Source organism: Ranitomeya variabilis, chromosome 6 (assembly GCF_051348905.1).
Source record: "Ranitomeya variabilis isolate aRanVar5 chromosome 6, aRanVar5.hap1, whole genome shotgun sequence".
In the NCBI taxonomy this organism is placed as follows: Eukaryota; Metazoa; Chordata; class Amphibia; order Anura; family Dendrobatidae; genus Ranitomeya; species Ranitomeya variabilis.
This window is the reverse complement of record NC_135237.1, coordinates 578,971,495-578,995,078: the sequence shown is the minus strand read 5'-3', so window position 1 is coordinate 578,995,078 and position 23,584 is coordinate 578,971,495. Positions and strand designations below refer to the sequence as shown.

General features: G+C 52.6%; 1 protein-coding gene across 15 annotated transcripts in view; it reads left to right on the top strand.

Moving 5' to 3' along the window:
* PLEC (plectin) overlaps positions 1 to 23,584 on the top strand; it is a 447,362-nt gene that overhangs the window by 233,898 nt on the left and 189,880 nt on the right. For 4 of the 15 annotated variants that reach the window (XM_077271533.1, XM_077271531.1, XM_077271532.1 and 1 more), the window contains exon 1: positions 246 to 6,143. The exons of the other annotated variants lie outside the window; for them this stretch is intronic. In XM_077271533.1, the coding sequence (XP_077127648.1) occupies positions 428 to 6,143 (5,716 nt within the window). In that variant the 5' untranslated portion in view covers positions 246 to 427. Of the gene's footprint in view, positions 1 to 245; positions 6,144 to 23,584 lie in introns of those variants that run through there. 15 annotated transcript variants of the gene reach the window in all.

Genomic DNA, 23,584 nt, shown 5'->3' with positions numbered 1-23,584 from the left:
GATTGGAATCCTGCCCCCTCCCTCAGTAGCGCCTGCAGGGCTGGAGGGAGGGTGTGAGGAGCGCGGTTCTCTCGCACTCTCTCCTGTGCGTGTTGAGGCGCAGTCTCTCTGGACTTGCAGCTGTCTCTCTGCCCTGTCCGGCTTCTCTCTCGGAGGTGGAGTCACTAACACTCTCCAGGAGCTGAGGAGGGGAGAAGTGTGGAGGGAGGATAGCTAGGAGAAAACTTTCTGCTGTCTGCTGCCCATTCTGAGGATCTGCAGAGAGGAGACCTTCATCCAGGAAGATCAGCTGGCAGCTCGCTGTCACCCGCAGCTGCAGGAAGTTCCTGCTTTTTATTTATTTTAATAGATTTTTTTTTTTTATATACATTTTTCACTTTTAGTGCACCTTTCTTTTCTGCACTTACATTGAGGCAAAATAACCAAGATGGTGGCCGGGATGCTGATGCCACGTGACCGCCTGCGAGCGATTTACGAACTTCTTTTTCGCGATGGAGTCATGGTGGCCATGAACGACGAGAGGCCGCAGAGTCACCATGCCGAGGTTCCGGGTGTTACCAACCTGCAGGTCACCAAGGCTATGGGCTCGCTGAAATCTCGCGGTTTTGTCAGAGAAACATTCACATGGAAGCATTGTTACTGGTACCTGACCAATGAGGGCATTGTGTACCTGCGCCAATACCTCAATCTTCCTCCTGAAATCGTGCCCGCACCTTTACAAAGGGTGAGACGTCCGGTGTCTGCGCAAGGATTACCTCGGAGGACACCTGCCGCACACGTCCAAGCTGTCCGTGGCCCCACATCGTATGTTCCAAAACCCCAGGTCGATGCGGAGAGGCAAGAATATCGCAGGAAGGAGGAGACGGTGCCCCAGAGAGGTCAGAACGCTGTGCATGGCTCCATCAAGTCCCACGTGCTGGAGAACAGCTGTCAAGAAGGTGGGTGGCAGAGATGGGCAGAACAAGATGACCAGGCCAGGGGAACAAGTCATACTAGTGTGATTAGCCCAGAGGAGGCATGGGGGACCAAGCATACTCAGAGGAGGGAAGAGACTAGGAAACGACATTTAGGAGAGCTGGCGAGTGTAGGGTCTGTGCAGAGGGGGCACTTAGAACCACCTGCCTCTGCTAGCTGGGCAGATGACATGATGTTCGGGAGGACACAGGGGCTTAGAAAGGAAGAAACCTCCAGAAGACACACAGTGACAGAGAATGCAGAGTTAACCACATCTCCAGGTTCAGTCACATCCTCCTACAAGAGGCCAGAGATGAAAAGGGAGGAGAAGGTAATGAAGGAGGAAAAAATAGAGTCCAACCACATGGTCAGCAGATCAGTCTTCATGTCTGAGCCCCAAAACGCTGCTAAAAGGTCTAGCACCAAAGTGATCCAAAAATCTGAGGAGCCCAGGACTGTCACAACAGGGAAATCTGTTGATGTGGTCACCTCTGTGGTATCCACTCACAAAACACTAGAGGTCCATGTTCATGAGAAAGGGGGAAAACCAGGGGTTAGTGAGAAGCCCCCAGTGCAGGAGCATGTATTGGACCAGGAGTCCAAACAGAAGAAGAACGAGGAGCAATTAATAAAACAAGTCAAAGAAAGGGGAAAAGAGGCAGCTGAGCTCGTGAAGGCTGCTTCAGCCTATGACAAGACAAGATTAGGAGCCACACAGAAGGTTAAGCAGCAGGGAAACATTTCAGCTGCCAAATCTGAGGAAGATGGAGGAGTGATTCAAACCCATGTGCTCTCAGCCTCCAAACCTGCAGCACAGCAGGAAAGTGAGATGCTGCAAAAGCAGGAGGAGCTAATAGTCACTGCTGGTCCAATGACTGCAACTATAGAGCTGCCAAAAACAGAGACCAAGGTAGAAGAGAAAAGGGTCCAAAAGAAGAAAGGGAAGGAAAAGGCAGAGAAAGAGGGGGCTAACGAAGACCAGAATGACCCAAATTCTGAATCCAAAAAGACTCATAAACCAAGTAATAGTGTCAGCAAAGGGGTAAAAAGTGAACCAAAGAAAGGGCCAGCTATAGAAGTCACAACTGAGGTGGCCCTAAAGTGCGACCCTAAAAAGGAAGGGAGATCTAAGACAGCACAAACTAGTGAGGATGCAGCAGGACTAGGTGGGCTTCCTCAGAGGTCCTCAGAACTACTAGGAGAGACCATATCACAGGGACAGAATGTAAAGGGTGCCTGCTCCACGAGTGTCACCAGTACCAATGTCCAGACAGAACAGGAGGTCAGTGGGGAGAAGGATAAGAAGGGGTCCAAGGGAAAAAATAAGAAAGCCCAAAATGACGCATTAGAATCAGGTGCCCAGGATATCTCTGCCACCCACCCACCAAAGAAAGAGATGAAAAAGGTGATGCTTTCCAAGGAAGTTCAGACGGAAACTAAACAAGCGTCTAACAGCAGTCAAGTTTCAGCTCTGAAGGCCACCAGGCATGCAAATGTGGAGGAAGTACAGGACAGGAGGTCCAAAATACAAGACCAGGTCTCCAAGCAGAAGGGCACAAATGTGGCCAGTCAAGAAGACCATTCATCTCCAGATCCAGCAGTGGCCAAGAAACCGGAGGAATATAAGGTTCTAAAGTTGGAAACTGTACCAACAAACTCTTGTGCATCAGCTTCTGTGACTATTGAGCAAAGAGTTCTTCATCAGGAGTCCAAGGACCTAGAGATGGACTCCAAAGCTGGAATCACACCAGGTGAGCAGATAACAGCTACATATGGGAGCAACATCAACACTGACAGAGCTGCTGATCGAGATATGCAACCTGTGACTGCTCTAGAATCTCAAGTGAAGGCCATTTCTACGGAGACAAAAAAGTCTCTAAAATTCATGGAGAAATCACAGAGTACAAAAGAAACTGTAACTATTGCCCCAAAAGATCCAAAACTAAAGGAAGGCAAAACTGTAAAGGAAACTGTGACTATTACCCCAAAAGCTCCAGAATCAAAGAAAGATACCAAAACTGTAAAGGAAACGGTGACTATTACCCAGAAACCTCCAGAATCAAAGGAGGAAACCAAAACTATAAAGGAAACAGTGACTATTACCCAGAAAGCTCCAGAATCAAAGGAGGAAGCCAAAACTATAAAGGAAACGGTGACTATTACCCAGAAACCTCCAGAATCAAAGGAGGAAACCAAAACGGTAAAGGAAACAGTGACTATTACCCAGAAACCTCCAGAATCAAAGGAGGAAACCAAAACTATAAAGGAAATGGTGACTATTACCCAGAAACCTCCAGAATCAAAGGAGGAAGCCAAAACTGTAAAGGATACAGTGACTATCACCCAGAAAGCTCCAGAATCAAAGGAGGAAGCCAAAACGGTAAAGGAAACAGTGACTATTACCCAGAAACCTCCAAAATCAAAGGAGGAAACCAAAACGGTAAAGGAAACAGTGACTATTACCCAGAAACCTCCAGAATCAAAGGAGGAAGCCAAAACTATAAAGGAAATGGTGACTATTACCCAGAAACCTCCAGAATCAAAGGAGGAAGCCAAAACGGTAAAGGAAACAGTGACTATTACCCAGAAACCTCCAAAATCAAAGGAGGAAACCAAAACGGTAAAGGAAACAGTGACTATTACCCAGAAACCTCCAGAATCAAAGGAGGAAGCCAAAACTATAAAGGAAATGGTGACTATTACCCAGAAACCTCCAGAATCAAAGGAGGAAGCCAAAACTATAAAGGAAACAGTGACTATTACCCAGAAACCTCCAGAATCAAAGGAGGAAGCCAAAACTATAAAGGAAATGGTGACTATTACCCAGAAAGCTCCAGAATCAAAGGAGGAAGCCAAAACTATAAAGGAAATGGTGACTATTACCCAGAAATCTCCAGAATCAAAGGAGGAAGCCAAAACTATAAAGGAAACAGTGACTATTACCCAGAAAGCTCCAGAATCAAAGGAGGAAGCCAGAACTATAAAGGAAACGGTGACTATTGCCCAGAAACCTCCAGAATCAAAGGAGGAAACCAAAACTATAAAGGAAATGGTGACTATTACCCAGAAAGCTCCAGAATCAAAGGAGGAAGCCAAAACTATAAAGGAAATGGTGACTATTACCCAGAAACCTCCAGAATCAAAGGAGGAAACCAAAACTATAAAGGAAATGGTGACTATTACCCAGAAAGCTCCAGAATCAAAGGAGGAAGCCAAAACTATAAAGGAAATGGTGACTATTACCCAGAAACCTCCAGAATCAAAGGAGGAAGCCAAAACTATAAAGGAAATGGTGACTATTACCCAGAAACCTCCAGAATCAAAGGAGGAAGCCAAAACTATAAAGGAAATGGTGACTATTACCCAGAAATCTCCAGAATCAAAGGAGGAAGCCAAAACTATAAAGGAAACAGTGACTATTACCCAGAAAGCTCCAGAATCAAAGGAGGAAGCCAGAACTATAAAGGAAACGGTGACTATTGCCCAGAAACCTCCAGAATCAAAGGAGGAAACCAAAACTATAACGGAAACGGTGACTATTACCCAGAAAGCTCCAGAATCAAAGGAGGAAGCCAAAACTATAAAGGAAATGGTGACTATTACCCAGAAATCTCCAGAATCAAAGGAGGAAGCCAAAACGGTAAAGGAAACAGTGACTATTACCCAGAAACCTCCAGAATCAAAGCAAGAAACCAAAACTGTAAAGGAAACTGTGACTATCACCCAGAAACCTCCAGAATCAAAGGAGGAAACCAAAACTGTAAAGGATACAGTGACTATCACCCAGAAAGCTCCAGAATCAAAGGAGGAAACCAAAACGGTAAAGGAAACAGTGACTATTACCCAGAAACCTCCAGAATCAAAGGAGGAAACCAAAACGGTAAAGGAAACAGTGACTATTACCCAGAAACCTCCAGAATCAAAGGAGGAAACCAAAACGGTAAAGGAAACAGTGACTATTACCCAGAAACCTCCAGAATCAAAGGAGGAAACCAAAACGGTAAAGGAAACAGTGACTATTACCCAGAAACCTCCAGAATCAAAGCAAGAAACCAAAACTGTAAAGGAAACTGTGACTATCACCCAGAAACCTCCAGAATCAAAGGAGGAAACCAAAACTGTAAAGGATACAGTGACTATCACCCAGAAAGCTCCAGAATCAAAGGAGGAAACCAAAACTGTAAAGGAAACAGTGACTATTACCCAGAAACCTCCAGACTCAGAGGAGGAATTCCAAACTGTAACTGCCACCACTACTGAAAAACTTTCAGATTCCAAGGAGGAAGTCAATACTATATTGGAAACTGTCAGCATTAGCCAGAAACTTCCAGAACCAAAGGGGGATGTCAAGACTGTAACAGAATCGCTCAGCATTACGCAGAATTGTGAAGAATCCAAGAAAGAAGTCAAAACTGTTAAGGAAACTGTCATCGTTTTCCACAAACCTCCAGAACTGAAGGAGGATGTCAAGACTGTAAGAGAAACGGTCAGCATTAAACAGAAACCCCACGAATCCAAGATGGAGATGCTCCAAACTGAAAAGAAAATCATTCCCACTGCTGAAAGACTTTCACAATCTCAGAAGGAAGAAAAGGCTGTAAAGGAAACGGTCAGCGTTGCCCAAAAACTTTCGGAATCCAAGGTAGAAGTACTGCATATTGTAGAGGAAACTGTCAGCATTGCCCAGACACACTCACAATCCAAGGAAGAAGTCACGACTGTAAACAAAGCTGCCAATGTTGCCCAGAGGCCCTCACAATTCAAGGTGGAGGAGCTACAAACAGTAAGGGAAACTGTCAGCATTACCCAGAAGCCCCCACAATTCAAGGTGGAGGAACTCAAGACACTAATGGAAGCAGTTAGCATTACACAGAAATGCAAAGAATCCAAGGAAGAAGTCAAGACTGTAAAGGAAACTGTCAGCAATATTCATGGTTCTGTAGGGTCCAAGGTGGAGAAACTTCAGACTGCATCACAAACGGCCTCCCTTACTCAAATATCTTTAGAATCCAAATTGGAAGAAGTCGGTTCTGCAACTTTTAACCCAAAATCTACAGAGAACACGATACTGGACCTCCAGACTATTTTAGAAACTGTCGGTATTGCCCAGAATGCAACCACGCAAGTTGTGCAGGAACAGGAAGCCGAATCTGAGCCTCCAGAACCAGCAGAATCCGCTCCTGAAGAAGGTAGGCGCAGAATCTATACATGTATGATACCATGGCGTTCTCTGGTGCTGTCATTACCTGCTGTAGGTGCATCCTCTACCTGACCTGCTGATGATGGATGTAGCCCCAGGGCAATCAGGAGCCCCCAGCTAGACGCAGTCCCTAGTCTATACATGGGCCCCTTGCTATAAGCTGGCTCTGGGCTGGACGCGGTCCATGGCCTATAAGCTGGCCCCTCACTGTAAGCTGGCTCTGCTGGACAGGGTCCCTGACATATACATAGGCACCTTGCTCTGGAAGCGGTCCTTGGCCTATATTGACCCTGGGATAGACACATTCCTTGGCCTATAAGCTGGTCCAGGGCAAGACGTGGTTTCTGGCCTATAAGCTGGCCCTGGGCTGGACGCGGTCCATGTCTATAAGCTGGCCCTGGGTTAGATGTGGTCCCTGGCCTATAAGCTAGCCCTGGGATAGACACATTCCTTGGCCTATAAGCTGGCCCTGGGCTAAACGTGGTTTTTTGCCTTATAAGCTGGCCCTGGGCTGGACGTAGTCTCTGGCCTATTAGCTGGCCCTGTGCTGGACGTAGTCTCTGGCCTGTAAGCTGGCCCTGGGCTGGACGTAGTCTCTGGCCTGTAAGCTGGCCCTGGGCTGGACGTAGTCTCTGGCCTGTAAGCTGGCCCTGGGCTGGACGTAGTCTTGGCCTGTAAGCTGGCCCTGGGCTGGACGTAGTCTCTGGCCTGTAAGCTGGCCCTGGGCTGGACGTAGTCTCTGGCCTGTAAGCTGGCCCTGGGCTGGACGTAGTCTCTGGCCTATAAGCTGGCCCTGGGCTGGACGTAGTCTCTGGCCTATAAGCTGGCCCTGGGCTGGACGCAGTCTCTGTCCTGTCAGCTTGCCCTGGTCTAGACGTGGTTTCTTGTCTATAAGCTGGCCCTGAGCTGGACGTAGTCTCTGGCCCTGGGCTGGACGTAGTCTCTGGCCTATAAGCTGGCCCCTTGCTGTAAGTTGAACTGGACATAGTCCCTGTTTTGAGACCAGTCCAACTTCTCGAGTATTGCATATATGATCTATCACAGCTGATGTATTGGGTGTAGATATTGATCCCCAGTACGGAGGTGCAGGGAGTGAGCAACAGGCCTCTACAATTTCATCCTATTACTGCCAGGATGTCATGTGCCCCTTCCTTGCTTTGCTGTTTTGTTGGGATGGCTGAGTGATTGGGGGCACTGTAATGACTGGTATAGATCAGCACCAGTTTGGAGGTCTGCTCACACTCTGCAGTGTGGATGTGCCGGAGTCTGCGGCCCTTATGCTTTTACATAGGAGTGTGCGGCAGAGGATCTGGAGGAGATCCAGAGTGTAGTCATAAGGACGATGTCAGAGGTGCTGAAGCAAGGGCAACATGTAAGTAAAGAGTGACGTCTCCTGGAGGGTGGTCCATGGATTAACTGTGCAGACTCTAAGGGGACCGCAGTGTAAACCACCATGTGCCAGGGTGACCTCCTGCAATCCCCCCTTATTAGACCACCCCTATCTCTTTCACCTGTGCCGGAGCGATCTCCTGTAATCCCCCTTATTACACCTCACCTGTCTCTACCACCTGTGCCCAGGCGACCTCCTGTAATCCCCCTGATTACACCTCACCTGCCTCTACTACCTGTTTCGGGGCGACCTCCTGTAATCCCCCCCCCCTTATTGCACCTCACCTGCCTCTACCACCTGTGCCCAGGCGACCTTCTGTAATCCCCCTTATTACACCTCACCTGCCTCTACCACCTGTGCCCAGGCGACCTCCTGTAATCCCCCTGATTACACCTCACCTGCCTCTACTACCTGTTTCGGGGCGACCTCCTGTAATCCCCCCCCCCTTATTGCACCTCACCTGCCTCTACCACCTGTGCCCAGGCGACCTTCTGTAATCCCCCTTATTACACCTCACCTGCCTCTACCACCTGTGCCCAGGCGACCTCCTGTAATCCCCCTTATTACACCTCACCTGCCTCTACTACCTGTTTCGGGGCGACCTCCTGTAATCCTCCCCTTATTGCACCTCACCTGCCTCCACTACATGTGCCCAGGTGACTTCCTGTAATCCCCCTTATTACACCTCACCTGCCTCTACTACCTGTGCTGGAGCGACCTCCTGTAATCCCCCCTTATTACACCTCACCTGCCTCTACTACCTGTGCTGGAGCGACTTCCTGTAATCCCCCTTATTACACCTCACCTGCCACTACTACCTGTGCCGGAGTGACCTCCTGTAATCCCCCTTATTACACCTCACCTGCCTCTACTACCTGTGCTGGAGTGACCTCCTGTAATCCCCCTTATTACACCTCACCTGCCTCTACTACCTGTGCCGGAGTGACCTCCTGTAATCCCCCTTATTGCACCTCACCTGCCTCTACTACCTGTGCTGGAGCGACCTCCTGTAATCCCCCTTATTACACCTCACCTGCCTCTACTACCTGTGCTGGAGCGACCTCCTGTAATCCCCCTTATTACACCTCACCTGCCTCTACTACCTGTGCTGGAGTGACCTCCTGTAATCCCCCTTATTACACCTCACCTGCCTCTACTACCTGTGCTGGAGCGACCTCCTGTAATCCCCCTTATTACACCTCACCTGCCTCTACTACCTGTGCTGGAGCGACCTCCTGTAATCCCCCTTATTACACCTCACCTGCCTCTACTACCTGTGCTGGAGTGACCTCCTGTAATCCCCCTTATTACACCTCACCTGCCTCTACTACCTGTGCCGGAGCGACCTCCTGTAATCCCCCTTATTACACCTCACCTGCCTCTACTACCTGTGCCGGAGTGACCTCCTGTAATCCCCCTTATTACACCTCACCTGCCACTACTACCTGTGCCGGAGTGACCTCCTGTAATCCCCCTTATTACACCTCACCTGCCACTACTACCTGTGCCGGAGTGACCTCCTGTAATCCCCCTTATTACACCTCACCTGCCTCTACTACCTGTGCTGGAGTGACCTCCTGTAATCCCCCTTATTACACCTCACCTGCCTCTACTACCTGTGCTGGAGCGACCTCCTGTAATCCCCCTTATTACACCTCACCTGCCTCTACTACCTGTGCTGGAGCGACCTCCTGTAATCCCCCTTATTACACCTCACCTGCCTCTACTACCTGTGCTGGAGTGACCTCCTGTAATCCCCCTTATTACACCTCACCTGCCTCTACTACCTGTGCTGGAGCGACCTCCTGTAATCCCCCTTATTACACCTCACCTGCCTCTACTACCTGTGCCGGAGTGACCTCCTGTAATCCCCCTTATTACACCTCACCTGCCTCTACTACCTGTGCTGGAGCGACTTCCTGTAATCCCCCTTATTACACCTCACCTGCCACTACTACCTGTGCCGGAGTGACCTCCTGTAATCCCCCTTATTACACCTCACCTGCCTCTACTACCTGTGCTGGAGCGACCTCCTCTAATCCCCTTATTACACCTCACCTGCCTCTACTACCTGTGCTGGAGCGACCTCCTGTAGTACCCCATTACACCTCGCCATTTCCGGGGAGCAGAATCTTGTGATTAGGCAGATTAGTGAGCCTACATAACTGCCCAGATGTAGCATAATTGTCTATATAAATCTCGGGTGATATTTTTAGTCTGTGACTACGGCTACAGTTACGTTGCCGATTCGCCGCCGGCGTCGCTGTTATTTTTAGTGCAGATGTAATGCCGATAGGAAGGACAGCAGATTCAATTTCCTGAAATGAAGCCAGACCTATAACTTACAGATGTAAACGAGCGGCATTATCTGGTGTACAGTCTGTGCTGGCATTAGGGGTATTGGACAGATAGCAGGCTGATAACAGAGAGCACTAGCTAAACCTGGCTATCCAGCAATCAGGAGGTATCCCACATTCGCTGTCTGCTGGGGCTCGTTCCCACATTCGATGTCTGCTGGGGCTCGTTCCCACATTCGACGTCTGCTGGGGCTCGTTCCCACATTCGACGTCTGCTGGGGCTCGTTCCCATGTGGCTTCTGATGGGGCTCGTTCCCACGCGGCATCTGTTGGGGCTCGTTCCCACATTCGCTGTGTGCTGGGGCTCATTCCCACATTCGGCGTCTGTTGGGGCTCGTTCCCACGTGGCGTCTGTTGGGGCTCGTTCCCACATTCGACATCTGTTGGGGCTCGTTCCCACATTCGGCTTCTGCTGGGGCTCGTTCCCACATTCGGCTTCTGCTGGGGCTCGTTCCCACATTCAGCTTCTGCTGGGGCTCGTTCCCACATTCGGCATCTGTTGGGGCTCGTTCCCACGCGGCGTCTGTTGGGGCTCGTTCCCACATTCGGCGTCTGTTGGGGCTCGTTCACACATTCGGTGTCTGTTGGGGCTCGTTCCCACGTGGCGTCTGTTGGGGCTTGTTCCCACATTCGGCGTCTGTTGGGGCTCGTTCACACATTCGGTGTCTGTTGGGGCTCGTTCCCACGCGGCATCTGTTGGTGCTCGTTCCCACGCGGCATCTGTTGGTGCTCGTTCCCACGCGGCGTCTGTTGGAGCTCGTTCCCATTTGGCGTCTGTTGGTGCTCGTTCCCACGTGGCGTCTGTTGGGGCTCGTTCCCACGCGGCGTCTGTTGGTGCTCGTTCCCACATTCGGCGTCTGCTGGGGCTCGTTCCCACATTCGGCGTCTGTTGGGGCTCGTTCCCACACGGCGTCTGTTGGTGCTCGTTCCCACGCGGCGTCTGTTGGGGCTCGTTCCCACGCGGCGTCTGTCGGAGCTCGTTCCCACGCGGCGTCTGTCGGAGCTCGTTCCCACGCGGCGTCTCTTGGTGCTCGTTCCCACGCGGCTTCTCTTGGTGCTCGTTCCCACGTGGCGTCTGTTGGGGCTCATTCCCACATTCGGCGTCTGTTGGGGCTCTGTTGTGAATTCTGCTCTTGGGCTCCCTCCGGTGGTTATAAGTGGTAGTGCTGCTGTCTTTGGATCGCAGCATTTATCAGGTGTGTCCACTTAATGCAATTCTGACTGGGCTATTTAGTCTTGCTTGACCCTTTAGTCAGTGCCAGTTGTCCATTGTTCCTGGAGGATTCACATCTCTGCCTGGTCTCTCCTGCTTGCTGTTCATTTCTTCAAAGATAAGTTCTGGCCTTGTTTTTTGCAGCCCACATGCTGTGGGCCTTATTGTTCAGTTCTTTTTCATGTTTTGTCTTGTCCAGCATGGTCTGTATAAGGATTTGTTCAGCCAAGCTGGTATCTCTGGAGATGCAGATATACCCTCCATATCTTTAGTTAGATGTGGAGATTTTGTATTTTCTGTGGTGGATATTTTTAGTGTGTTAATACTGACCGCATAGTACTCTGTCCTATCCTTTCTATTTAGCTAGAAGCGGCCTCCTTTGCTAAATCCTGATTTCAGTCTGCGTATGTTATTTCCCTCTCCTCTCACAGTCAATATTTGTGGGGGGCTGTCTATCCTTTGGGGATTTTCTCTGAGGCAAGATAGTTTTCCCTTTTCTTTCTCTAGGGGTATTTAGTCCTCCGGCTGTGTCGAGATGTCTAGGGAGTGTTAGGTACATTCCACGGCTACTTCTAGTTGCGGTGTTAAGTTCAGAGTCTGCGGTCAGTACAGGTACCACCTTCTCCAGAGTACGTCTCATGCTGCTCCTAGGCCACCAGATCATAACAGGGCTCGTTCCCACGCGGCGTCTGTTGGAGCTCGTTCCCACGCGGCGTCTGTTGGGGCTCGTTCCCATGCGGCGTCTCTTGGTACTCGCTTCCACTTGGCGTCTGTTGGGGCTCGTTCCCACATTCGGTGTCTGCTGGGGCTCGTTCCAACATTCGGCGTCTGTTGGTGCTCGTTCCCATGCGGCGTCTGTTGGTGCTCGTTCCCACATTTGGCGTCTGTTGGGGCTCGTTCCCACGCGGCGTCTGTTGGAGCTCGTTCCCACGCGGCGTCTGTTGGGGCTCGTTTCCACGTGGCGTCTGTTGGGGCTCGTTCCCACATTCAGCGTCTGTTGGGGCTCGTTCCCACGCGGCGTCTGTTGAGGCTCGTTCCCACGCGGCGTCTGTTGGAGCTCGTTCCCACGCGGCGTCTGTTGGGGCTCGTTCCCACGCGGCGTCTCTTGGTGCTCGTTCCCACGCGGCGTCTGTTGGGGCTCGTTCCCACGCGGCGTCTGTTGGGGCTCGTTCCCATGTGGCGTCTCTTGGTGCTCGTTCCCACGTGGCGTCTCTTGGTGCTCGTTCCCACGCAGCGTCTGTTGGGGCTCGTTCCCACGTGGCGTCTGTTGGGGCTCGTTCCCACATTCGGCGTCTGCTGGGGCTCGTTCCAACATTCGGCGTATGTTGGGGCTCGTTCCCATGCGGCGTCTGTTGGTGCTCGTTCCCATGCGGCATCTGTTGGTGCTCGTTCCCACATACGGCGTCTGTTGGGGCTCGTTCCCACGCAGCGTCTGTTGGAGCTCGTTCCCACGCGGCGTCTGTTGGGGCTCGTTCCCACGCAGCGTCTGTTGGAGCTCGTTCCCACGCAGCGTCTGTTGGGGCTCGTTCCCACGTGGCATCTGTTGGGGCTCGTTCCCACATTCGGCGTCTGCTGGGGCTCGTTCCAACATTCGGCGTATGTTGGGGCTCGTTCCCATGCGGCGTCTGTTGGTGCTCGTTCCCATGCGGCATCTGTTGGTGCTCGTTCCCACATACGGCGTCTGTTGGGGCTCGTTCCCACGCAGCGTCTGTTGGAGCTCGTTCCCACGCAGCGTCTGTTGGGGCTCGTTCCCATGCAGCGTCTGTTGGTGCTCGTTCCCACGCGGCGTCTGTTGGTGCTCGTTCCCACGCGGCCTCTGATGGGGTTCGTTCACACGCGCACTCCGTGTCCTTGTTACACAGTTGTGAATCGTAGATCTTCTACTCCTGCACCGACGACTAAATCTGCAGATTCAGTGACCAGAGAGTGATGCCCCCAGTGTGTCCATGCGATGGAGCAGCAGTAATGGGGAGGGTACACAGGGCATACAGCGCCCCCCCAGGCAGTGCTGCCTTTCCTGTGTCTTGTGGCTTTATGTATATGTTTATGTATAATTCATCAGCCCCCTTCTGAGTCTCGTCAGGCTGCAGCTCTGTTGTGCTGGAACTACAAGTGTCAGCAGGGTCTAGCATTCTCCATACAGCATTGTCCCTTTACATTCCTTTGGTGTGAGTCTCTGGGGTTGGTGATAGAGTGACGTCCCCCACGGTGCACCCCTTTCCCCCATGCAGTGTCTGGGGCCATATAGGGAGCTGAGGTGGTTGCTGGCAGGCAGTGGGCTCCGTGCAGCGTGCTCAGGCAGCATCCTCTGCCGGGACATGCTCTGCTGCAGGAGGGTGGAGGACTCCTCACACCTCAGTGTGTCCGCAGACCTCTTCCATCACTGGTCATGTGGAGTGCGACACAAGGGCTGACACTCGCTGTCGCCGAGGAGGACGGTCGCTGCTATATCGATGACCTCATTCAGCAGGGGCAAGGTAGGGTTTCTCCAAAAAACTGTAGTGCCAATGTCAGTGGCTATGTCTGTAGGAAGGAGGCTGTGAAGGGGCTGCTATCTGTTAGGGATGTGATATCAGGGTGATACGTAAGCACTGGTATGGGGGTGATAGGGAGGAGCGTGTGCGGGAGTAGGGGGTGTGGGGGTGATGGGGAGTAGGGGGTGTGGGGGTGATGGGAGGAGCGGGTGTGGGGGTGATGGGAGGAGCGGGTGTGGGGGTGATGGGGAGGAGCGGGTGTGGGGGTGATGGGGAGGAGCGGGTGTGGGGGTGATGGGGAGGTGTGGGGGTGATGGAGAGGAGTGGGGGTGATGGGGAGGAGTGGGGGAGGAGTGAGTGTGGGGGTGATGGAGAGGAGCGGGTGTGGGGGTGATGGGGAGGAGTGGGTGTGGGGGTGATGGAGAGGAGTGAGTGTGGGGGTGATGGGGAGGAGTGGGTGTGGGGGAGGAGTGAGTGTGGGGGTGATGGAGAGGAACGAGTGTGGGGTGATGGGGAGGAGCGGGTGTGGGGGTGATGGCGAGGAGCGAGTGTGGGGGTGATGGGGAGTAGCGGGTGTGGGGGTGATGGAGAGTAGCGGGTGTGGGGGTGATGGGGAGTAGCGGGTGTGGGGGTGATGGAGAGTAGCGGGTGTGGGGGTGATGGAGAGGAGCGGGTGTGGGGGTGATGGCGAGGAGCTGGTGGGGTGATGGCGAGGAGCGAGGTGGGGGTGATGGGGAGTAGCGGGTGTGGGGGTGATGGGGAGGAGCGGGTATGGGGGGATGGAGAGGTGTGGGGGTGATGGGGAGTAGCGGGTGTCGGGGTGATGGGGAGTAGCAGGTGTCGGGGTGATGGGGAGTAGCGGGTATGGGGGTGATGGGGAGGAGTGGGTGTCGGGGTGATGGGGAGTAGCGGGTGTCGGGGTGATGGGGAGGAGCGGGTATGGGGGTGATGGGGAGGAGCGGGTATGGGGGGATGGAGAGGTGTGGGGGTGATGGGGAGGAGCGAATGTGGGGGTGATGGGGAGTAGCGGGTGTGGGGGTGATGGGGAGGAGCGGGTATGGGGGGATGGAGAGGTGTGGGGGTGATGGGGAGGAGCGAATGTGGGGGTGATGGGGAGTAGCGGGTGTGGGGGTGATGGGGAGGAGCGGGTATGGGGGGATGGAGAGGTGTGGGGGTGATGGAGAGGTGTGGGGGTGATGGAGAGGAGCGGGTGTGGGGGTGATGGGGAGTAGCGGGTGTGGGGGTGATGGGGAGTAGCGGGTGTCGGGGTGATGGGGAGTAGCGGGTATGGGGGTGATGGGGAGGAGTGGTTGTGGGGGTGATGGGGAGCAGCAGGTACGGGGGGATGGAGAGGTGTGGGGGTGGTAGGCTCTTTTTGGCAAGCTGTGTTCTAAACAGCTTCTGTAGTTTAGGGGTTCACAAATCTCTTGAGTCTGCAATTAATGACCCATGACGTCTTTTTTTGGGGGGGTCACTAAAGCTGCACACAGACATGTTACCTCCCTTTCCATCTGCCACATTCCCACTCTTTTGCGCCATCTTGCCTTTTTCTTGTTGATATCCTGCCCTTGGTCCCCCCTCCCCCGTCCTCCCTTGGTTCCCCCCTATTCCGCCCTTGGTTCCCCTCATCGTCCGCCCTTGGTCCCTCCAACCCCCTCATTCGCTCTTGGGGTTCCCCCACCCGGTCAGCCCTTGGTCCCCCCTCCTTGGCCTCCCTTGTCTGTCTTTGGTGGGTGTTCACCCCCCTACCCTGGTCCCTCCTTTTCCCCTGTCCTCCACTCATCTCCCTTTGCGCTTCCTATTTCTGTGCCTCTGTGGGTTCTCCCAAAAATTCCCACTCTCCCTGCGCTCCACTGAATATTCCATTACCTAAAATAGGCAGGATACACGTTAATTCCTGCGCCGGAGACCACGAACTCGGGTGCAGGCAGTGACTGGGTTAAATGATTGTGGGGGAACAGAGGACATCCTAAGGAAACTGTGCTGAAATGGCAGATACACCCCAAATGGCAGCATGGTGGCTCAGTGGTTAGCACTGCAGCCTGGCAGCGCTGGGGTCCTGAGTTCAAATCCCACCAGAGATTGTATGTTCTCCCACACTCCAAGGACATAATGATAGGGAATCTAGATGTGAGCCCCATTGGGGACTGCGATGATAATGTATGTAAAGCGCTGCGGAATAACATAGCGCTATATAAGCAAAAGCATAATAAATAATACAAATATTATTTATGGGGGACAATCTGGCACCTACTGTCTCAGTAACTTGAGATGTTGGGCATGTGCACACAGTGGGGGCCCTACAAAAGAACGGCACTGAGACATCCGCCACTCTCCACATCTCTACTTGGGAGGGGTCCATGTTGTACTCACGGGAGTGCACATGGACTATAATAAGAGGTCACTGTCGGGGGATGAGATGGGGTGGCCCTGAACACAGTCTGGTTATATGGGGGGTATCTTCCTCACTTATTTGCAGCTGCTGAAAAGTGTGGATGAGTCGTGCTCCCACCACAATGCTGTGGATGTTCGTTGCCTGCTGTATCCTATAAACCGCCAACCCTGGTAGTCGCAATGGTCTCCCGTAATCTGAAGATGTTTGTACATTTTATGATTTTTGTGGTGACTGGTCGCTTTGTATTTATTTTAGTTTTTTATATGTAGCTTCATAATGGTGTGAAAATAAAATGGACGTGGGGGTTACGTGGGCGTCGTGGGCGGCTGCCTCTCACAGGGTGATGCCGCAGTTCATCTGGTCAGGTGCACTGTGCAAGTGCCTTTTTGTTCCCCCTGAGCTCGGCTGGTCAGGTGGTGTGGTGCGGGTGCCTTTTGGTTCCCCCTGAGCTTGGCTAATCAGGTGCGCTGTACGGGTGCCTTTTGGTTCCCCCTGAGCTCGGCTGGTCAAGTGGTGTGGTGCGGGTGCCTTTTGATTCCCCCTGAGCTCTGCTGGTCAGGTGGTGTGGTGCGGGTGCCTTTTGGTTCCCCCTGAGCTCAGCTGGTCAGGTGGTGTGGTGCGGGTGCTTTTTTGGTTCCCCCTGAGCTCGGCTGGTCAGGTGGTATGGTGCGGGTGCTTCTTGGTTCCCCCTGAGCTCGGCTGGTCAGGTGCATGGTGCGAGTGCCTTTTAGTTCCCCCTGAGCTCGGCTGGCCAGGTGCGCGGTGCCGGTGCCTTTCGTTCCCCCTGAGCTCGACTGGTCAGGTGCACGGTGCGAGTGCCTTTTATTTCCCCCTGAGCCTGGCTAGTCAGGTGCACGGTGCGGGTGCCTTTTGGTTTCCCCTGAGCTCGGCTGGTCAGGAGCGCTGTGCGGGTGCCTTTTGGTTCCCCCTGAGCTCGGCTGGTCAGGTGCACGGTGCGGGTGCCTTTTGGTTCCCCCTGAGCTCGGCTGGTCAGGTGCACGGTGCGAGTGCCTTTTATTTCCCCCTGAGCCTGGCTAGTCAGGTGCACGGTGCGGGTGCCTTTTGGTTCCCCTTGAGCTTGGCTGGTCAGGAGGTGTGGTGCGGGTGCCTTTTGTTTCCCCCTGAGCTCGGCCGGTCAGGTGCGCGGTGCGGGTGCCTTTTGGTTTCCCCTGAGCTTGGCTGGTCAGGTGGTGTTGGTGCCTATTGGTTCTCCCTGAGCTCGGCTGGTCAGATGTTGTGGTGCGGTTGCCTTTTGGTTTCCCCTGAGCTCGGCTGGTCAGGTGGTGTTGGTGCCTATTGGTTCCCCCTGAGCTCGGCTGGTCAGATGTTGTGGTGCGGTTGCCTTTTGGTTTCCCCTGAGCTCGGCTGGTCAGGTGCACGGTGCGGGTGCCTTTTGGTTCCCCCTGAGCTCGGCTGGTCAGGTGCACGGTGCGGGTGCCTTTTGGTTCCCCCTGAGCTCGGCTGGTCAGGTAGTGCGCTGTTCGGGGGCCTTTTGGTTTCCCCTGAGCTCGGTTGGTCAGGTGCACGGTGCGGGTGCCTTTTGGTTTCCCCTGAGCTCGGCTGGTCAGGTGCACGGTGCGGGTGCCTTTTGGTTCCCCCTGAGCTCGGCTGGTCAGGTAGTGCGCTGTTCGGGGGCCTTTTGGTTTCCCCTGAGCTCGGTTGGTCAGGTGCACGGTGCGGGTGCCTTTTGGTTTCCCCTGAGCTCGGCTGGTCAGGTGCACGGTGCGGGTGCCTTTTGGTTTCCCCTGAGCTCGGCTGGTCAGGTGCACGGTGCGGGTGCCTTTTGGTTTCCCCTGAGCTCGGCTGGTCAGGTGCACGGTGCGGGTGCCTTTTGGTTCCCCCTGAGCTCGGCTGGTCAGGTAGTGCGCTGTTCGGGGGCCTTTTGGTTTCCCCTGAGCTCGGTTGGTCAGGTGCACGGTGCGGGTGCCTTTTGGTTTCCCCTGAGCTCGGCTGGTCAGGTGCACGGTGCGGGTGCCTTTTGGTTTCCCCTGAGCTCGGCTGGTCAGGTGCACGGTGCGGGTGCCTTTTGGTTTCCCCTGAGCTCGGCTGGTCAGGTGCACGGTGCGGGTGCCTTTTGGTTTCCCCTGAGCTCGGCTGGTCAGGTGGTGTGCTGCGGGTGCCGTTTGGTTTCTCTGGTGTCCTGTGTAGTTGGCTAAACTCTTAATGCCAGTAAGACTGTGACATATGACGCTGCCCTGTTATTTATATCCCGCTCGGCCCCCTGGCTGCCTCGCTGGACCCTCGCCCCTGCAGATGCAGAGCTGACCTCGCCACCCTCCGGAGAGCTGCTCCTTCTGATCGTCACTGCCCAGCTCCTATGAAGATTGTACCAGGTGGGTCGTCCGTGTGGCGCTCCATGGTGTCCTCTACAGGGCCGGAAATGCTTTGCCCCCTTTATTTTTGGAATGGGTATTCCAGGGCTTGTCATAACCAGTTTCTGCCAGTTCATGCTAATACGCTTCTGTGTATGGAAACCTAGTAAGACGGACTGGCATCTCACCTGGTATGTAGGGCAAGGGGCGCCAAGAGAGGCACCAAGAGATGAGTGTATACTGTCAGGGCCTGGGGAGGGTGATGACTGCGGGTCCTGGTGGGTGGGCAGCTCCTTGTTTATGTGGACAGCACAGGGGCTGATCACAGCTGTCAGCTGGACGCCTGGATTATCCCTGCTGTGACTACTATTCTCATCATTGTCACTGCTGTACCCACCATCATTCTCACCACCATGATTCTCACTGCTACTCCCACCATTATTGCCTCTACTACTCTCACCATTATGGTGAGTACTACTCCCACCATTGTCACTACCACTCCCACCATTATTGCCTCTACTACTCTCATCATTGTCACTGCTGTTCCCACTATCATTCTCACTGCTACTCCCACCATTATTTCCTCTACTGCTCTCAACGTTATTATGACTACTACTTTCACCATTTGTCACCACTCCGCTCACTACTACTATCACCATTATTGCCTCTACTCTCAGCATTATTGTCCCTAGTACAGGTGCCACTTTATCGCCACAGAACAGTGGTAGTGGGCAGCAATAGAGCGGCGACTAATATAACCATAATGGCGCTGTCGGTGTGTTGTGATGGGCGCTGTTGGTGTGTTGTGATTGGAGCTGTCGTTGTGTTGTGATGGGCGCTGTCGGTGTGTTGTGATGGGCGCTGTCGGTGTGTTGTGATGGGCGCTGTCGGTGTGTTGTGATGGGCGCTGTCGGTGTGTTGTGATGGGCGCTGTCGGTGTGTTGTGATGGGCGCTGTCGGTGTGTTGTGATGGGCGCTGTCGGTGTGTTGTGATGGGCGCTGTCGGTGTGTTGTGATGGGCGCTGTCGGTGTGTTGTGATGGGCGCTGTCGGTGTGTTGTGATGGGCACTGTCGGTGTGTTGTGATGGGCGCTGTCGGTGTGTTGTGATGGGCGCTGTCGGTGTGTTGTGATGGGCGCTGTCGTTGTGTTGTGATGGGCGCTGTCGTTGTGTTGTGATGGGCGCTGTCGTTGTGTTGTGATGGGCGCTGTTGGTGTGTTGTGATGGGCGCTGTTGGTGTGTTGTGATGGGCGCTGTCTGTGTGTTGTGATGGGCGCTGTCGGTGTGTGTTGTGATAGGTGCTGTCGTGTTGTGATGGGCGCTGTCGTTGTGTTGTGATGGGCGCTGTCGTTGTGTTGTGATGGGTGCTGTCTGTGTGTTGTGATGGGCGCTGTTGATATGTTGTGATGGGTGCTGTTGGTGTGTTGTGATGGGCGCTGTCTGTGTTGTGATGGGCGCTGTCTGTGTTGTGATGGGCGCTGTCTGTGTGTTGTGATAGGTGCTGTCGTTGTGTTGTGATAGGTGCTGTCGTTGTGTTGTGATGGGCGCTGTCGGTGTGTTGTGATGGGCGCTGTCGTTGTGTTGTGATAGGCGCTGTCTGTGTTGTGATGGGCGCTGTCTGTGTGTTGTGATAGGTGCTGTCGTTGTGTTGTGATGGGCGCTGTCATTGTGTTGTGATGGGCGCTATCGTTGTGTTGTGATGGGCGCTGTCGTTGTGTTGTGATGGGCGCTGTCGTTGTGTTGTGATGGGCGCTGTCGTTGTGTTGTGATGGGCGCTGTCGGTGTGTTGTGATGGGCGCTGTCGGTGGTCGCTCCTGTTCTGTCGTCTGTGCGGTCCAGCCATTATTTCTTCTTACCTGTTGTGAGTTGATGGATTTCCCACTCAGCAGCGAAACTCCAGCCCGGCGCTCTGCGGTTGGCCGTCTGACTGATGGAACTAGTGCTGCGACATTATACCGATGGGGCATTCATCTCTATTTTTGGGGGCTTCACTACGATCTAATGTCAGGTGACCGTTACCATAAACTGCTTCAATCACTCACATCATCGCTCTGCGTGGAGCAAAACAAGGGTTTTCACAAATGTGGATTGTCGGAGTTGTGTTCCTCGGTATCTGAGCAGCTGGATGTACGCAGTAGTAAGTTGTCACTATGGGTGGGCTCTGCTTCATGTGGCACCCCTTTATTTGACCTTACAAGAGGGCTACATTCCTGTCAAATCATTTCCCGAAAGATGATGGGGCAGATCTTCCAGTCCTGTGTAACCTATAGACGGTGGGGCAGATCTTCCAGTCCTGTGTAACCTATAGATGATGGAGATCTTCCAGTCCTGTGTAACCTATAGATGATGGGGCAGATCTTCCAGTCCTGTGTAACCTATAGATGATGGAGATCTTCCAGTCCTGTGTAACCTATAGATGATGGGGCTGATTTTCCAGTCCTGTGTAACCTATAGACGGTGGGGCAGATCTTCCAGTCCTGTGTAACCTATAGATGATGGAGATCGTCCAGTCCTGTGTAACCTATAGACGATGGGGCAGATCTTCCAGTCCTATGTAACCTATAGACCAGAGGTCCCCAACTCCAGTCCTCAAGGCCCACCAACAGATCATGTTTTCAGGATTTCCTTTGTGTTGCACAGGTGTTGCAATTACCACCTGGGCAGGACTAAGGAAATCCTGAAAACATGACCTGTTGGTGGGCCTTGAGGACTGGAGTTGGGGACCTCTGCTATAGACGATGGGGCAGATCTTCCCGTCCTGTGTAACCTATAGACGATGGGGCGGATCATCCAGTGATGTGTAATCTATAGACGATGGGGCAGATCTTCCAGTCCTGTGTAACCTATAGAAGATGGGGCAGATCTTCCAGTCCTGTGTAAACTGTGTATGACCCGGTCACCGGCCAGTATGTGTATATGTTCATGTATGACCCGGTCACCGGCCAGTATATGTACATGTATGACCCGGTCACCGGCCAGTATATGTACATGTATGACCCGGTCACCGGCCAGTATGTGTATATGTACATGTATGACCCGGTCACCAGCCAGTATGTGTATATGTACATGTATGACCCGGTCACCGGCCAGTATGTGTATATGTACATGTATGACCCGGTCACCGGCCAGTATCTGTATATGTTCATGTATGATCCGGTCACCGGCCAGTATGTGTATATGTACATGTATGATCCGGTCACCGGCCAGTATGTGTATATGTACATGTATGATCCGGTCACCGGCCAGTATGTGTATATGTACATGTATGACCCGGTCACCGGCCAGTATGTGTATATGTACATGTATGATCCGGTCACCGGCCAGTATGTGTATATGTACATGTATGATCCGGTCACCGGCCAGTATGTGTATATGTACATGTATGATCCGGTCACCGGCCAGTATGTGTATATGTACATGTATGACCCGGTCACCGGCCAGTATGTGTATATGTACATGTATGACCCGGTCACTGGCCAGTATCTGTATATGTACATGTATGACCCGCTCACCGGCCAGTATCTGTATATGTACATGTATGACCCGGTCACCGGCCAGTATATGTACATGTATGACCCGGTCACCGGCCAGTATGTGTATATGTACATGTATGACCCGGTCAGCAGCCAGTATATGTACATGTATGACCTGGTCACCGGCCAGTATGTGTATATGTACATGTATGACCCGGTCACCGGCCAGTATGTGTATAAGTACATGTATGACTCGGTCACCGGCCAGTATGTGTATATGTACATGTATGACCCGGTCACCGGCCAGTATGTGTATATGTACATGTATGACCCGGTCACCAGCCAGTATGTGTATATGTACATGTATGACCCGGTCACCGGCCAGTATGTGTATATGTACATGTATGATCCGGTCACCGGCCAGTATGTGTATATGTACATGTATGACCCGGTCACCGGCCAGTATGTGTATATGTACATGTATGATCCGGTCACCGGCCAGTATGTGTATATGTACATGTATGATCCGGTCACCGGCCAGTATGTGTATATGTACATGTATGACCCGGTCACTGGCCAGTATGTGTATATGTAAATGTATGACCCGGTCACCGGCCAGTATGTGTATATGTACATGTATGACCCGCTCACCGGCCAGTATGTGTATATGTACATGTATGACCCGCTCACCGGCCAGTATGTGTATATGTACATGTATGACCCGGTCACCGGCCAGTATCTGTATATGTACATGTATGACCCGGTCACCGGCCAGTATGTGTATATGTACATGTATGACCCGGTCACCGGCCAGTATCTGTATCTGTACATGTATGACTCGGTCACCGGCCAGTATGTGTATGTGTATATGTACATGTATGACCCGGTCACCAGCCAGTATGTGTATATGTACATGTATGACCCGGTCACCGGCCAGTATGTTTATATGTACATGTATGACCCGGTCACCGGCCAGTATGTGTATATGTACATGTATGACCCGGTCACCGGCCAGTATGTGTATGTGTATATGTACATGTATGACCCGGTCACTGGCCAGTATCTGTATATGTACATGTATGACCCGCTCACCGGCCAGTATGTGTATATGTACATGTATGACCCGCTCACCGGCCAGTATGTGAATATGTACATGTATGACCCGGTCACCGGCCAGTATGTGTATCTGTACATGTATGACTCGGTCACCGGCCAGTATGTGTATGTGTATGTGTATATGTACATGTATGACCCGGTCACCAGCCAGTATGTGTATATGTACATGTATGACCCGGTCACCGGCCAGTATGTTTATATGTACATGTATGACCCGGTCACCGGCCAGTATGTGTATATGTACATGTATGACCCGGTCACCGGCCAGTATGTGTATGTGTATATGTACATGTATGACCCGGTCACTGGCCAGTATCTGTATATGTACATGTATGACCCGCTCACCGGCCAGTATGTGTATATGTACATGTATGACCCGCTCACCGGCCAGTATGTGTATATGTACATGTATGACCCGGTCACCGGCCAGTATCTGTATATGTACATGTATGACCCGGTCACCGGCCAGTATGTGTATATGTTCATGTATGACCCGGTCAGCAGCCAGTATATGTACATGTATGACCTGGTCACCGGCCAGTATGTGTATATGTACATGTATGACCCGGTCACCGGCCAGTATGTGTATAAGTACATGTATGATCCGGTCACTGGCCAGTATGTGTATATGTACATGTATGACTCGGTCACCGGCCAGTATGTGTATGTGTATATGTACATGTATGACCCGGTCACCAGCC